We start from the raw sequence: 17,887 nt of genomic DNA on the forward strand, positions 1-17,887 counted from the left end.
TTCTGCCTCTTTTCTGATACAGTAGATTATAGTGCCTTATACGATATGAACAACAGTTAACATGCATTTATTCCCTTTCAAATAGTGAATCTAAAGTTGGAAGAGTAGTTATACCCAGTGTCATGAAAGTGGAGCCTCAGAACTGCCCAGACAGTGACACAGATGGTGGGAGTTCCTGTAATAACAGTAGTCATATACATTGGAGAAAAAAAGGCAGTACATTTGTCATAATAATCACAGTACTTCACATTTGTCCAAACATACTTTTGGGAAATACCAACATTCAACAATTATATATCATATTTTTTGTGGTTGTGACCCTGTTTACAAAGTCGGGTATTCATCAATCACAGCAAAGATTACTATTGCAAGCTGTTTTCATAATCAGGAGAGGAAGAATGCTAAATTGTTTGGCTACAATACCACCCAGACCTCTCAGGTCATCTGGGACAAGTCTGCTTTCTGTCCCCAGAGTCAGAACTAAACATGAAGAAGCAGCATTCAGTTTTTATGCGCCACATATCTAGAACAAACTCCCAGAAAACTGCAGGTCCGCTGCAACTCTCAGTTCTTTTAAATCAAGGCTGAAGACCTCTCTTTTTTATGCTGCCTTTCTTTAAATACTTGTTCAATTCTTATACTGCACTGTAAGTTTTATTCTTGTATTTCATATCTGTCTTATTCTAGTTTAGCTGTTTTAAAAATATATATATTTTTTTTTTAACACTTTAGCACTTTGAAATGCCTTATTGCTGAAATGTGTTATACAAATTAAGCTGCCTTGCCTCGCCTTACCTCACCTGTATTTTACTATGTTATTTGAATAAACAGTTATTGGCAAGTTTGGCCGAAATCTAAAAGGTCTTGGCACATACATAAGTAAGAAGCTGTTTTAAGGAGACATCCAGGACAAAGACAAACTGTATGTGATGAGAATCCAGAATATACTGTATGTTTCGTTCAAAATACAACAGCATTTACCATTGTGCTATCATTTCCTATTCCTTTCCCTATTCCTCTAAACATAAATTATTTTTTGAATAAAAATCAAATTCACACAAAAAAGGTATAAATTATGGTGGCCGACAAGGGCGCCCTGCAACTTAAGAAAACACACACAAATAGACAAAACACAAGCAAATTAAGAAAACAACACATGTGCAGCATTCAGCAAACGCGCTGCAAATACACACAACACAACCAAATACATAAACGTGCTGCAAATATGAAACGATGCAAAAAGAAAAGCACACAAACCCAGAAAACAAATGCAACAAAAAAAACGCAGCATCCAGATTACACAATGGAAGTTATATATATATATATATATATATATATATATATATATATATATATATATATATATATATATATATATATATATATATATATATATATATATATATATATATATATCTATCATGAGAGAGATATATATATATATATATATATATATATATAGAGAGAGAGAGAGTAGATATATATATATATATATAGAGAGAGAGAGAGATATAGATATATATATAGAGAGAGAGATATATATATATATATATATATATATATATATATATATATATATATAGAGAGAGAGAGAGAGATAGATATATATATATATATATATATATATATATATATAGAGATAGAGAGAGAGATAGAGATATATATATATATATATATATATATATATATATATATATATATATATAGAGAGAGAGAGAGAGAGAGAGAGAGAGAGAGAGAGAGAGAGAGAGAGACAGCAACTGCATAGACTGTAAATATTAAGTCTATGTTTGAGATATGTTTTCTCGTTTGCGGGTGTGTCTCGGCTCAGGTCACAGGTGATACTCAGTCAGCAGAGACGTCTGTAAACTCGTGATAATAAAACATTTAAAACTGCATCAGCGTTTAACGTTGACGTTTGTTTAAGCCATATTACATGAGAGGGTTTAATTTCGAGGTCCGAAAGGCGCATTACTGAAGTATAGGCCTCCTCAAGTGTAATATTGTGATTATACAACAACGGCTACCAACAAAATAAGTGATCAATCTGTATTCATATTGTGGAGCAATTCGCTCTTGAAATACAAAAAACAGACAGGATTTATAGTCCCTCCCTGTTTAGTAAACCAGCCAATTTACATGTAAACACAAAACTGCTTTGCTAACTCCAACGTGTTGTAAGTAAGACATCTGCTGAAAAAGTTATTGTATTCATTAGCATGATTGCCGTACTGTTTAGTTCACAAACATCCAACACACCAAAGTACAAACACATAGCGGACCAGACGCAAGCTTTTATTTTGAAAAGCCGAAACTTGGGAACGGCACCAGCCGGGAGGGCATGAGACGGGAGCATAGACTTTATATTATTAATACATTATGTTGTTGTTATTATTATTATTATTATTATTATTATTATTATTATTATTAATAATAATAATAATAATAATAATATGAATTTAATATACAGTCTATGGAGTTCTCCAGGCTGCAGCCATACCCGACTCTAATAAAAAGTCAGAGCTGTTCCACTAGCTCCTCCCTCTAGAGGTCTGGAGAACTTCCGTTGTGTAATCTGGATGCCGCGTTTTTTTATGTTTGTGTGCTTTTCTTTTTGCATCGTTTCATATTTGCAGCGCGTTTATCTATTTGGTTGTGTTGTGTGTATTTGCAGCGCGTTTGCTGAATGCTGCGCATGTGTTGTCAAATTAATGAAGTTGTTTTCTTAATTTGCTTGTGTTTTGCCTATTTGGGTGTGTTTTCTTAAGTTGCAGGGTGTTTGCCCCTGTTGGCCACCGTAATAAGTAAATTACATTTTGAAAATTTAAATTGTGGAATAAATTCACATTAAGAAGAGAACGAGAAGTTGCTACTTTCCACCATAACTACTCACCCCATCCTATAATAGTGTACCAGTAGAAGTAACGTCTTTCAGGAAAGAAAGTCTCCACCAGCAGAGTGAAGAGATAAAGACCTTCAATAAACAGCCAGAAATAGTTGGACATGACACAGTAATGAAAGAAAATCATCACTGCTTTACACGCCACCTGCACGGGGAAACACAAGGGAGGTGTGTTAGTAGAGCAAGGGCAGAGGGAAATGTTATTGGTGCAGGTGGGAAATAGATTTTCTTGGTTGTTTTATCCTCAGTAAAAGCATTTTGTTCAAAATGTAAAATCCATGTTTAATTATCAGCCTCTTTTAAAAGCTCAAGACAATAAATGTCAGAGTGACATACGTCCTCAATTCCTGTAAATCACAGTGTAAACAGAGATCGCAACACACTGCAATTACCCTCAAAATGTAGCATTTAGCATCTATATGTGGATTGAACCCACCTACATGTCAGCTGGACTTAATTACATTATGTTAACAATGAAAGAGTCCATATTCTAACAGGGGTCAACCAATTACAGAACTGTACCGCGGTGCCACAATGGTGACCTGTGATTGCCAAAGCGATTTAGGTTAAAGCAGCTGGGTTGAAAAAAAGGGCAAAGTAACCATTGATATGTTAATGAGCCTCTAGTAGAAGATTTCCACTGGCCTTGCTGAAGCCATTAGCATACCTAATTAGGTTTATTTATCATGCCTGCTTAACAACACTGAGCGATGTGTTGTTACCAGACAAAGGCTAAGAGCTTGTTCTGCATTTGTAATCAGGGAGTATTAGTCATCTAATAGAGCTCAACAGTCCCGCCCCTCCTCTGAGATACCTTGGGTTCCGGAAGTAAATTTCCCATTCATTTCTCCCATTGACGTCTGGAAAAATCCATATATAAAGAGTTTTAGACTATGCCTTAGGCTAACCAGGTGGTACGTGACTCATAAGCATACAACGTATCATTTTGAGTAAAAAAACGAACAGAAAATCCCAAAAAGTCAAAGGTACAATACTATGTACATATCGTCATCTCAGAGTGAAGGAACTACTCATCCCATAAACCACCGCGCACCACTGAACAAAGGAAGCTAACGTTAGTTTAGCTAACAGCTAAGTCGGCTAACCGCTAGCTGAGACAGCATGTAATAATTTTAAAAGACCCTCAAAATAAAACCTGAAAATAACCGTTAACATATATAACGGCTGTTACGTCAGCTGTAGACGGCTTTACCCAGTGTTAAGTTTGAGTTAACGTTATTTTAGACTGAATCAAGCTGTCAGCTAGTGGTTAGCCGAATTAGCTGTTAGCTAAACTAACGTTAGCTTCCCGGCAGAGGCTAACGTGGAACAGATCGCGATTTGTGCAGTGTCGTAAATCCTCATAACGGATCGTGCAGGCAGCACAAATCGGGTAGCATGAGTTCCACCAATCAGAGGCATCACTGTGGGATTGTTCAGGATTGTGGGTAATGAAGTACTTATCCAAGACATCGCAAATAAAAGACATTTATTTCAAAACAAGGGTAGTGCCCCATGATTTGTGGTGTCTATATGAGCATATACAATCGCTGAGTCATGTCGGTATGCTGGTTTTAAGTCTACCATCGACGGTTACGATTTTATGGCTTATACTCCAATTTGTCAATGGAGAAATTGCATTGTATTTTTACTTCCGGAACCCGCTGTAGGCGGGACTGTTGAGCTCTATAGCGTGTTTGCTTTATGTAAACATTTGCATGTGATTGAAGTTCCTTCAAAGGTGCATATCAAAAAAGTGTTTCAAGTCCTCTGTTTATGAACTTCTCTTTATATCTCAAACAGAACACACTTGATCACATTTTATACGCATGCTTTCCTTTATAAAATGAGTGGCTGCATGTCGATGAAATCCTTTAATAATGCTCTCTGGAACCGATTAACCAATATGCAATTAATAATATTTATCTTGAAAACATTTTGCAACTGCCAAAACTCTGCAAACATCTTATACAGACTTCAAACCTGCAGCAGGGACCATTTAGAATAATAAAGGCCTCATTTTGCAATTATCTGCTTCAAATTTAAATTAATTAAATAATTAGCCTTGTGTATTGGAATTCATTATTATTCATTAATTTCATTAATAACCAAACAAGCAGCAGTCACGGTCTTTCTTGTTGATGGAAAACATGAGGAAGTAATTTATGAGCTACAGATAGTGTGTGTATTAGGTCTTCTGAGTGATCACACAGTATATGAAAAAAATTACTTACTGTGTGTTCGTAGCAGTGGTCACTGTCTTCCTGAGCGTACAGCACCCCATCCTTGATGAAGACTGAGATGGCTCTCAGGATGAAGGACACAAACAGGTTCATGTGAATGAAGTTCCTGGTGCAGTGGAGCTTCCTGGAGAGAAGAAAGACAAAATATATCAAATCATATCTTGTTTTCACTCTTAAAAGCTCCGACAAATAAATCAAATAATGCAGATGTAAAAAAAAACTGTAAATGTAAAAACAAAAACCACATTTTTATGGATTTTGTCACTCCCACTGTTTTTCTTCTTTTTTTTCCCCCTAAATTTTATTAGTTTTTACCGAAATGAAAGAAAATTTGGAGAACAAGCCATGTACCAATGATGAGAAACCTGACTTTGTGACGCTCACCTGAACCTGCAGAGAATGACCATGGCTGTAGTCAGAGACACCAGCGATGTGCTGTAGCCAACTGTGTACAGGGCCTTGACTGAGGTGTAATACGTGTCCTAATGTTGGGGACAGATGGTTAGTCATGTGTGTGTGATAAATGTAATATTAAATTTAGACATGGTTAAGGAGGTCGTACAGGTTTAGTGGTGTTGTCATAGAAGAAGCAGATATCCGCATAGTGAGGGAAAGGTTCAGACCAACCGTCCTCGGTGCAGTTACGACTGATCTTCCCCAACTCTGAAAATTAAAAATATACCTCAGGCTGAATTGAACTGAATGGAATTAAGAATTTAAAATACAAATTAGATCAAATCTAATGAGAGACACAGCTGATCTTTTGGTTCTTCTCACCATCCACAGGGTCCAAGAAGTCATGGAAGAGCTCCTGACAGTTGAATACCACAACTTCGCCAACATTGGCCGCCTGCCAGCAGGTCAGGTTATCCCACATCCACGGACACACTGAGGAGACAAGAGAAATACAAACAGACTGAAGTCAGTGTAAATCTCTATCAGCATTTCTGTTGTTATAAAAGTGATGAAATGATACAGACACTAATTGAATTGAATTCAACGGAATTAATTTAAATTTAAGGTAATTTAATTGGGAGATAATAAAGTTTAATTTCCAAAGATAGAGCATTTCTTAGACATCCACATGGACAAAACTGTTGCGAGCATGATGGCAGCACTCAACTCTTATTACCTCTCTTGAGGTAATAAGATAAGACTCTCTGGTATAGCCTAAAAAACAAAACACTGTGCATAAAAAAAGCTCAATTAGCTCGTATTTCTGAGTGCACAGTAATAACTGAAGTTGACTCAGATGAGTGTATCAACCTTTTAATCAACTCAGATCCTCTTACCTCTGGCAGCTGGACAGTAAGGGGACAATGTTCACTAAGGTTTTATGATAAAAATCAACCTGAAACTATTAAAAGTGAGGGGGGACATATCACAGCCTCACTTAACTTGAACCGACAACCTGCTAAGATATAAGACTTTAAACAACGCAAAATAATATACAAAGCATGAATTTAAGTTTTTTTATTACTGCTGACACAGTTTTCCTGAGGGCACATACTAGTTGTCACTATCACTGATTGAGCACCTGATCTAGACCAATACAGTATCAATAGGCAGAACTAGAGAAAAAAAAAAATCATACTGTACACATGGTAGGATTGCACCCAATGCTCAGGGTTCCTTTCACTGAGCTCATCAAAAGCCCTGCTCCACATCTCATCCATCCAGATCTTCAGCCAACTCTCTTCATCTCTTCACCAGCACCACCAACAGTGTCAAGACTCCATCAGGGGAATATTCCTGTACTACTCAGTGCATCACTGCCCCACCAAAAAGGATGAAGTCACCATGGGGTCTAATCACCAAAGACTCTAATCACTAAAGACTCTTCACTTTTCTAACGTGATTGATAAACTAAAACATGAATTGAAACAGACTGTTTTCATGTAAGAAAAAAGATAATTCAAGGCAAATGTCCCTGTTATATACAGCGATTAACAATGATCAGTTCATGTCTCCATATTACTGTGTGCTGTGTTTTTTAGCAAACTGTTTAACCTCCTTGTTACTAATTCAATTTCACCACTAACACAGCTTCCAATAGAATATCACCTCCAGCCAGTATGCGACTTGTTCATTTTAACAGAGGGGACAGAAATCCGTCTGCAACTTCAGCACCGCGGACAGCACTGTGGATTTATCAGTCAGGCAACTTATATTTTACAGTAGAGCCATGGTCGGGGCCATAGATTCTAACTTGCACAAACCTCAGTCAGATAAAAGGACCAATGAGTCAGGAAGACTAGACTAACATATCCAACTAAACAAACTCTCTGCCCCTGCACTCTCTCTGCTACTAGGAGACAAAGAGGGGGGATGGCAGGTTAACAAGGGGCAAGCATTTTGGTCATTTCACTAACAAGGGGGATGGCATCCTTGCAAATTGACTACTGCCTCCAGCACTCAAAAGGCAGCACAACAATTAGTAAATTATGTTAATAATCATGGTGAGGTTAAATGGCAGCGCAATGTAAGATATGTAATATAGAGACAACATGAATTAGCTGTGAATGATTAAGAAGTACAGTATTTGCAAAGATTTTGGTTTACTTTAGCTGAAAAAAGAGCTGCCAGTTTACTACAACTAGCTACATTTAATGCAGCCTAATACAACAGTCCTCCAAGGAACCAGGAAGGTTATAGTGTTCAGTTTTTGTGTTTAGAGTTGATTCAACTTTATGGTTATTTTGGAAGCTCCAGTTTGTGGTGCTGTTGAATTGTATGTATGAATGAGTAAAAAAACTCATGAAACTAGTTCATACTTCATGAAAGTAGGATTTGTTGCAGGGCTGTTGTGTTAGACTGCATTAGGTTAGCTAGGTGTAGTTATTAATAAACTGGCAACTAAAGGTATAGAATTTAAAGTACTCAAATGCACATAAGCAGACACATTATATGTCAATTGCATGTGATACTATCCAAACTGAATGCGATAGTCTCCACCTATCCGGTATCTTCTAGTCATGTGCTTCGGTCATTACCTGACTTATGCTCAGCTATAGATATTGCATCCTGTATTTTTAGAACTGCTTCTCACAGCTTTGATTTCTCTGGCTTTCTTTCTTTCTGCTGTGTGTGTGTGTGTGTGTGTGTGTGTGTGTGTGCACACACACACCTTTCTCTACATTCTGCTTGGCTCTCTAATCTGTTTTGGTTCTGTCTGGTGAGCCGGACACAAAGCCAATTACCTTTTAAAGGGCAAATCTGAGCCAAATGAGCTGCACTGAGCTACAGAGGTAACTGGCTTCATAAAGCACTCTGTATGCATCACTGGCTATCTCACACAAGATCCCATCGTACGCTGAATCTTCACTGGGCTGCAAAGATACATCATGGTATCCACACACACACATTCTGAACATGCACAGTGTACACAACATAGGCCTACAGACATTATTTTTTTTCTCATTATAGCTGATCTTATTGGACGACTGAACGAGATGTTTTTGTATTCTGAGGTGTAAAAGTAGCAGAATACCGATCAGAGCTAATTTCTCCTCATTCATTCATTAATTAATTCATCACTGGTCTGAAAGAAAAGACATGTAATGAAGCTCCTAGAAAGATTTGCATGTGGATGTGATCCTTTGTTAGTGTGAGAATCTGACAAATGGCTACAAAAAAGGACAAAACAAGTTGCAAAATGTAAGGAGAGAACCATTTATTTTGAATTTTGCACTGTGCTAAATTCAGTTGGACGGTGATTACAGCACCAGACAGCCAATCATTATGTAGCAATTTCACAAGGCCTGCAGACTAATCTCGGGCCAGAGTACCTCAATTAAAAATATAACAAATAAATCATGAAATATGCTTTTTGAAGAGGCTCTTGATAAATCAGAAAATAAAGAAGGAAAAAAAAACAAAAAACAAACATCTGACCTGGCTAAAAACAGAGCACCACCTACAGTATCTCTTTTCTGTCATTTATAGTTTCCCTGTTCTCATTTCCCCCCTTTTACTTTTGCTCAAGCGCCAAGTTAGATTTCTGCAAACTAGGCCTTTTTATTTCTTCCACAATTTGCTGTCAGCAGAAACAAGGAATAGTTACTTTTAAAGAGACAGGAGAAAACCAGGATCGGTGAAAGGGTTGAGGCAGGCCAACATGTGTGACTATACGGTCTGATAATGGCAGCACATTAATACAACAAATTTAAGTAGTGTGTGGAGCAAAAAGAGTAAAACGAGTTGAACTTACAGCTTATAACTGGTTATCTTACACTCTAAATCTTTTATGTTCGTGTTTTTTTTCCAAAGAGCCCCATGGCTGTCAGTGAGTCTGTTGGGCAACTTTGGAGCAGCAGGAAGCCTGCAGCAGTTGCTAATGAAAACCAGAATCCATAGCCAAGAAAATAATTGCTTCTAGGAATCACAGACCAAGTTTCCTGTGTTTTTGGAAAAAGGGATGTGAGAAATGTGAAAGCAGCTCAGCGTGACATTACAGGCAGACATTTGGTTTGTGAACTGTGTATCACCAGATGGTTGCCTGTCCAGTATAGCCGCCTGTCAAGGTGATGTATTTGTAATATGAACTTGATAGAAAACTGCACTCATCTTTCATCATTACATGTCCCTCTATGACTTTTTCAAAAATGGATTGGATAAACAGAAAAATGCCAGATTGTTAAGTAAAAACACAAAGCCTGTTCTTTTTATTTGTTCCAGGAAAGTTAGATTTTTAGGAGATGCATGACTTTCATCAGCAGCTCTGTGTTTTCTGAGCAACCCAAGACATAAAGAATTGAATCACAGCAGCAGAGCCATGAAAACCAATGACTTCATGCTAAATTATGCACACAGAAAGAAGCAAGAACAGACACACACACACACACACACACACACACACACACACACACACACACACACACACACACACACACACACACACACACACACACACACACACACACACACACAGACAGACATGCATACTCACGGACATATCCTCACTTACTTGATTCAAGGTCATTGCTGGGGTTGTGCAGCATGATCCTCTCCATGCATTTCTCATGTTCATGCTTGATTAGGCAGTACTCGGACTCTGAGGCCACCTGGAGAAAATAAACAAAAACACACATAGTGCCAAAATAAATATTAACTATACTGATACCAGTGTTGTAGTTGAGTCACCATCTGTCGAGTCCGAGTCGAGTCTCGAGTCCCCAGTTTTCGAGTCCGAGTCCTAGTCCGAGTCACCAAAGAAGAGTCCGAGTCGAGTCATCATTACCTGAGTATGAGTCCGAGTCCCCAGTGTTCGAGTCATCAAGTTTGAATCTGTGTTAAATTCCAAAACAGCCACTATGAGCCAGTCCCACAATGAGCTTTCCTCAGGATGTGCCATTTCTGTGTCTGTAGCTTTAAATGCTATTGAGGAGGAGAGAGGCGGGGCAAGGTGGAGGGTGGGGGTGTGGCCTTGACCAGCTTGCGGCCACGGTTGTAGCTCTATTTCCTCTTGGGCGGGCCAAATTCTCTGGGCGGCTGTGGGCAGCGAGCACAGCAGAGAGGAGGTAACCTTTCCCCTTATGACGACATATAGGGAAGATTCCAGATTGGCCCATCTGAGCTTTCATTTTCTTAAAGGCGGAGCAGGATACCCAGGGCTCGGTTTACACCTATCGCCATTTCTTGTTATGGGCAGCTCTCTCTCTCCGTCCCTGTTTTGGGTGTTTTTGTTCTGTTTGTCTGTGTGTATCTGTGTTTTTCCACCTGGAGTGCTGGAGGTGTGTTCAGAGGAAAGTAGGTCAAGGGGCGTGGCCGAATCAACACTGCACAGCCGTTCCTCACAGCTGCAGCTCATCTACAAGAGTCATTCCAGCAATACTTAAACCCGGGCTGATCACCTCTTCGCCGCCAGTTTGTTATCTACACCCATGTGTGACCGCTCAGACCTGCTGCCTCCTCTGCTGTGCCTACAAGCTTCCAGCCTCACCGTCCAGCCTTATCCCCCACCTGTGGAAACTTCTGTGAACTCTTCCCTGCCTGTCTGCCTCGAGTCTCGTACGACCTGCGGGACCATAGCCAGGCTGTGGGAACTCATATTAATGTTAAAAAACCTCATGAAGTGAAATTGTCATGCCATGGGACCTTTAAAGAGCTGATATACTAATAAAAGAGGGGCTACATTAAACAAAAATGACACCACTGTCACGATTGTAAAGAGAGTTTATTTACTGACTTTTTTATAAACAACATTTAGCGGTGCAAATGTTTTTATGTGACATTAAAAGTTTCTGTATTTGTGTTTTTGTTACTCTTCTGAAGTGGGCAGAGCGTTATTGAAAAAAAGGTTATGTCAGCTACAGTATTTAGGAGGACCAATCAGAACATACAGTAGCAAATCAAGAATTAGAATGCTTTGGCTGCCAAGGAGACGCCACTGTCAATCAAGCATGATCAAACCACATATGCTGTGTTCAAATAAAACAAACTAGATGAAAAAAAAAAATAGATTTTATATATATATATATATATATATATATATATATATATATATATATATATATATATATATATATATATATATATATATATATATTTATATTTATATATATTTAAGAATGATTTTACTTTAAAAGGGAACAATTAATTAAGAATTCCAATATTATTTTCCATGTCCTGGGAAAGTTCAATCAATATTTGTGAACATGAGCTACTCTCTCTCAAAACCAGAAACCTCAACCAAGTAAGTCTCACATTTGTGATGTCATCAAGTATGAAGTCTGGAGCTGCTCCTTAAACGATGAATGGGAGACTGATTTTGTTTTCTTTTTTATACCCAAATGAGCTTTATTCTATTGTCCTAAAACAGTGAATGTGCCCATATACTTAGAACATCGCCCTGGGTGTTCTCGGGGTAATCTATAACTTTCCCAATTCATTGTCTATGGAGCAATTCCATACTTTATTCTTGATGACATCACACATTTGAGTTTGGGAGAGTGTTATTCATGTTTACTAATGTTTTGGACTGTTTTAGGTATAGCCATAGGAATAACATGAATGTACCCTTTACCGTAAGTCACCCTTTGATTGTTGCTAATTTAGTCACAAGTTTTTAATAACGGCCGAGAGATAAGATTAAGATATTAGAGGTGCTTCAAAGCTGCATTATTCAATATTTTCAATCTAATAATGGATAAAATGAGTATGTGTAATGTGAAAGGGATCACACAACTATTACCTGACTCTGCTGTTCCCCTCAGGAGTTTTTGTGTTTTTCAGTTTATTGTTTTGGTTTTATATTCATCAAGTGGATAGAAATATGACTAGAAATAAGTGCTAATGTTGCTCTGTATCTGTTGGATGAGTAAATTGGCGACTTTATAAGGCCATATGTCAATGTGCTGCCACAAGTAGGCAAACAAATCCATTAAAGCATGGAAAAAAATGTACTGTGTCCCTGCATTAATAGACAGATGTCTATATGTTGGTATAATGTCAAGTAATTGTATTCATATTCTATCATCGTAGTGGATAGCAGAGTGATCATGGGTCTGTGTTTGTCATTATATTGGCAGACCCTTTGCTGAAAATTTTAAATAAATAAATAATAATTTTATCTTTCGTGTTTTTTGACTCCTGATTTAACAAGCTGGTGGATGGGGGAGTTGTAAATTGAGGCTCCAAATTGTGGTTCTCCACTTTTGAGTGATAAAATTAAATTAGGGCTGTCAAACGATACATTTTTTTAATTTCTATAGTTAATTGCGATTAATCGCATGTTTTATCACATGATTAAAATTCTATTATTTTGCATTTCAAAACTGTTTTTAAGTACATATTTATGGTGGCCGACAGGGGCAAACGCCCTGAAACTTAAGAAAACACAGTCAAATAGACAAAACACAAGCAAATTAAGAAAACAACTTCATTAATTTGACAACACATGCGCAGCATTCAGCAAACACGCTGCAAATACACACAACACAACCAAATACATAAACACGCTGCAAATACACACAACACAACCAAATACATAAATACGCTGCAAATACACACAACACAACCAAATACATAAATGCGCTGCAAATACACACAACACAACCAAATAGATAAACGCGCTGCAAATATGAAACGATGCAAAAAGAAAAGCACAAAAACCCAGAAAACAAATGCAACAAAAAAACACAGCATCCAGATTACACAACGGAAGTTCTCCAGGCCTCTAGAGGGAGGAGCTAGTTGAACAGCTCTGACTTTTTATTAGAGTCGGGTATGGCTGCAGCCTGGAGAACTCCATAGACTGTATATTAAATTCATATTATTATTATTATTAATAATAATAACATAATATATTAGTAATATACAGTCTATGCTCCCGTGTCATGCCCTCCCGGCTGGTGCAGTCCCCAAGCTTCGGCTTTTCAAAATAAAAGCTTGCGTCTGGTCCACTATGTGTTTGTACTTTGGTGTGTTGGATGTTTGTGAACTAAACAGTACGGCAATCATGCTAATGAATACAATAACTTTTTCAGCAGATGTCTTACTTACAACACATTGGAGTTAGCAAAGCAGTTTTGTGTTTATATGTGCGAGCGGGATTTATTCAGTTTGATAAATCCCACGGTAAATTGGCTGGTTTACTAAACAGGGAGGGACTATAAATCCTGTCTGTTTTTTGTATTTCAAGAGCGAATTGCTCCACAATATGAATACAGATTGATCACTTATATTACACTTGAGGAGGCCTATACTTCAGTAATGCGCCTTTCAAACCTCGAAATTAAACCCTCTCATGTAATATGGCTTAAACAAACGTCAACGTTAAATGCTGATGCAGTTTTAAATGTTTTATTACCACAAGTTTACAGACGTCTCTGCTGACTGAGTATCACCTGTGACCTGAGCCGAGACACACCCACCAAACGAGAGAAAACATATCTCAAACATAGACTTAATATTTACAGTCTATGCAGTTGCTCTCTCTCTCTCTCTCTCTCTCTCTCTCTCTCTCTCTTTGTTTTTCTTTTTGCATCGCTGTTTTTTTCGGGGTTTGCGTGCTTTTCTTTTTGTATCGTTTTTTATTTGCAGTGCGTTTATTTATTGGTTGTGTTGTGTGAATTTGCAGCGCGTTTGCTGAATGCTGCACGTGTTGTCAAATTAATGAAGTTGTTTTCTTAATTTGCTTGTGTTTTGTCGTGTGTTTTCTTAAGTTGCAGGGCGTTTCCCCCTGTCGGCCACCGTACATATTAACAATAGAAAGCAATTTTTACCAGAGTATCTTGATTGGGAATCAAATGAATGCAAAGAACTTTATGAACTTGATTTTAAGATTTGTAATTATTTATTTACTGTAAACAAAAGAAAAATGTGTGAAACTGTCATTATTGCACAATTCCTCCAAGTACTTAACTAAAAAACTAAAAATCCGTATCCTTACCAGAGTCAATATAGTGTTTAGTAACTCCTAAATAATGTTGATTACTCACTGACGTCCAGTGATCACCGGTTAATGAGACAGCGTTTGCACTTTGCAGCAGTTCTAGTTGGGCTGCTTTCTCCGTGTCGTACAGGCTGTGTATGCGCGAAACGACTGTCCCCCTCAACGGCAATGTATAAGACGGGTCAGAACATGCCAACCGTAGCACTTCTTTAAGACCCAAGTCTACTGTGATGCAGACAGGTCTCCAGTTAGTTGTCACCCATTTCGCAATACAGCTGTAGTAATTGTTTTGGATTTGGTTTCATCAACAGGTCGGCAAGTAGCACTCTCCAAAATAGTGCTAGCATCATCCTAGTCACGTTAATTAGCTCGTAGGTGGTAGCTCAAGCTTGACGTGCTTCGTGATATTTTAATTCAGCTTTACACAATGTGCATGTGGCTTTCGACTTGTCTAATGAGCTGTCCAGGAGTTTTGGAAAATAAAAAGCGCCATTCAGAATTGTGTTTTCTGCTGTCTTTCTCCATCATGCCTGCAGCAGCAGGATGTGTTACGAAGAAGTATGACAGCTTGATGATAAGTAAAGGTGCGGCAAAGGGTCAAAATAGAAGCCTGTTAGGCACGACGCGAAGCCGAGTGAAGTGTAAAATAAATTAATGGCGGCATGAGATTAATGCAATTAAAAAAATGAACGCGTTATGCTCGGCCCTTAATCGCATCGCGATTAACGGGTTAATGCTGACAGCCCTAAATTAAATCCCTGCACACTTTTATTGAATCCCTTTTAAATTTGTATCCCACCCCCATATTCTGCTTCACTTGGAAATACAGTGGCGGAACTTAGGTGTAGTGAGGGAAACTTTTTACCCATAGGTAATAGAGTTACTGCATGTCTATCAACTACTCTATAACTCTTCCTCTCGCTCTCTTAAAGCCAATCTCTGTTTTGCACCCTAAGCTTTCATGCAACCCCCTCCTTCACTCTCACAGGTGTAATATGTCCCAGCCCTCTGAGCCATGGCTGACTCATCACTCTCTCTCTCTGCCCTCCAATATGAAATCACTCCTGCCTAGATAAGATAGGACATCGCCTGACTGTAAAGATGTCCCAGGATTCACTACCTTTATCACGCTGCACATGGGCAGAATTTTAACACACAACACTGCATGAATTATTTGAAACATCATCACAGCCATCTTTCATCTAGTTTCGATTCCATTTCCAGACACTGGAACACTCAAATACACAAATAAGAAATAATTGGATGCAGATGACTATTATCTGTTTGGCCTGTAAGATGAAGTTGTTAAATGTGTTATATGTTCATTTATTTGTAAAGAGTCCTGGGTAGCAGATTATGTGTGCTGTTTTAGTTATGTATTTTGTTTTGATCTTGATATAATTACAAACAGAAAACACAGACATGCCTGAATTTACACCTCCATCTACCACGCACAAGCATGCATGCACGCACGCACGCACGCGAGGTCACGTACATTTCTGAAGAGTAAGCAGCTCGAGCTGCTGCTGACATTCTCCTGGCTGTAGCTTCATATTTACGGCAACAGAGATATGAGAGTGGTATCAATCTTCTAATCTAATTCTCTACCAGAAAGCGAATAAGTGTGTCTCCCAAAATGTCTAACTATCAGTTTCAATGGTGCAACCTTCAGTAAATCACTAGTTTGAATCTAGTAGAAATTGGGAAGGATTTTACACACAAACTTGGATTTACCAAGAGCTGGTCAACGCCAATCCAACTTAATTGAGGACTACTATAACCATGACATTGCATACGACAAAAGACTTTTATTCAAGTGTGCTTCTCATTCTCCTTTCCCAGTCACTCCTCTCCCTTGAACAGATGTCTGTCCAGATAAACCGACCATTTGGAAGCTGCAGAGCCATGTTTCCCTGCCCAAGGCAATTTTCAAGGGCCAGATAACTCAGTAGCTCCCACAGCACTGCACAGCACAGATAATAAAACTTCAATTGGGCGTTGCAGACCACTGGCACACCGTCCAGACCCATTTGACACACAATAAGTACATCACAACAGACATACTGTATGTGCCACATCAGCCACTGAAGGTCAGCTTGAGAGTTCACTGTGCAAAGATGTCAGCTGAAGGAACCTGTTACACATGTTTACTAAAGGTTAGAAAAGATGTTTGACACTGCAAGGTCACATTGTGAATTCATTTTTAGTTTCCCTAGTAACCATCCTTAGACTGGAACTATTATTAAAAGGATAAAGACGTCATCATCAAATTCATAGATTAAGGATACCAGTCACATAATGTTACATTTCTTTTTACTAGGGAAGCTGCTGATGTGCTGCCTACAGTGTGCATACATGTTACACAACCTTTCTATTCTGATTTTCATCGGGCCATCTGTTATTGTTCTGATAGGCGGCCAGTAGTCTTAGCACAGAGCTGATCCAGAACCTGTAATAACGTATGCTGATGTGCTGATATGGTGATTTCCACGCCTCCAGCGCCTGTCAAGAGTGTACGTATGAAAATAAACCAAATCCTAGGCTAAAAAAGAGTGGGCTGATGATGGAGACATGAACACACTCACTCCCTTATACATGGATATGGTTACACATTCCTTTATGCTCCTGAACACCCCCACACACCTACACATGTGCACAGTACATGGATGCATGCACACAAACTACTCACCAAGGGCAGCAGAAAGATTGCAGTCAGCAGGTAGCCTCTCATTGTCTCCTGTGAAGTGCTTGTATCCAAAAGGCTCCTCAACATATGTGTGTGTGTGTGTGTGTGTGTGTGTGTGTGTGTGTGTGTGTGTGTGTGTGTGTGTCTTGGCGTGTGTGTTCACAGGGATGCACTGAGATTGCTCCCCTCAGCGCTACCACTCTTCAGCTACAAGGGCTCTGAAATACAACACAGAGGAAAAAAGGCTCTGTAAGACAACAAACAACAACAACAACAACAACAACGTAACAAGGGAGCACCGTGTTACACTGCATCACTAATCACATACTAAGAAAAGCCTTATGCAGATATTTGTGTTATAGGCTAGTTTAATACTATGATGTATAACATTTTGAAATTCTTTATTATTATGTGTTTTGGAAACTTGAATATTGAATAATCGTTGATGCTAACTGTAACAAATATTTCAGTTTTTGAGATGCTAGTTGCAAAGTGGGAAGTGTTTTCCTCCATTCTGTATTCTCATTTCCATTTTTTCTTTAAACAATGTTACTTAAGATATAAACACAGGACTCTCACAGATAATGTCACAGTCCTATAGGTTAATTTCAACTTTGTTTTTGAGAAATCGTGTTTTGTTCGTAGTTATGGCATGGCGGACG

At 38.5% G+C, this 17,887-nt stretch overlaps 1 protein-coding gene across 3 annotated transcripts in view; it reads right to left on the reverse strand.

Moving 5' to 3' along the window:
* LOC144526988 (pituitary adenylate cyclase-activating polypeptide type I receptor-like) overlaps positions 1–17,428 on the reverse strand; it is a 29,336-nt gene extending 11,908 nt beyond the window's left edge. For 2 of the 3 annotated variants that reach the window (XM_078264789.1, XM_078264791.1), the window contains exons 1-8: positions 17,229–17,428; positions 10,112–10,208; positions 5,923–6,033; positions 5,708–5,808; positions 5,530–5,627; positions 5,137–5,269; positions 2,894–3,047; positions 115–175 (exon numbers count right to left, since the gene is read on the reverse strand). In XM_078264789.1, the coding sequence (XP_078120915.1) occupies positions 115–175; positions 2,894–3,047; positions 5,137–5,269; positions 5,530–5,627; positions 5,708–5,808; positions 5,923–6,033; positions 10,112–10,208; positions 17,229–17,312 (839 nt within the window). In that variant the 5' untranslated portion in view covers positions 17,313–17,428. Of the gene's footprint in view, positions 1–114; positions 176–2,893; positions 3,048–5,136; positions 5,270–5,529; positions 5,628–5,707; positions 5,809–5,922; positions 6,034–10,111; positions 10,209–10,384; positions 10,467–17,228 lie in introns of those variants that run through there. The other variant, XM_078264788.1, reaches the window with a different exon arrangement.
* Positions 17,429–17,887: the final 459 nt, after the last annotated feature.

Source organism: Sander vitreus, chromosome 12 (assembly GCF_031162955.1).
Source record: "Sander vitreus isolate 19-12246 chromosome 12, sanVit1, whole genome shotgun sequence".
In the NCBI taxonomy this organism is placed as follows: domain Eukaryota; kingdom Metazoa; phylum Chordata; class Actinopteri; order Perciformes; family Percidae; genus Sander; species Sander vitreus.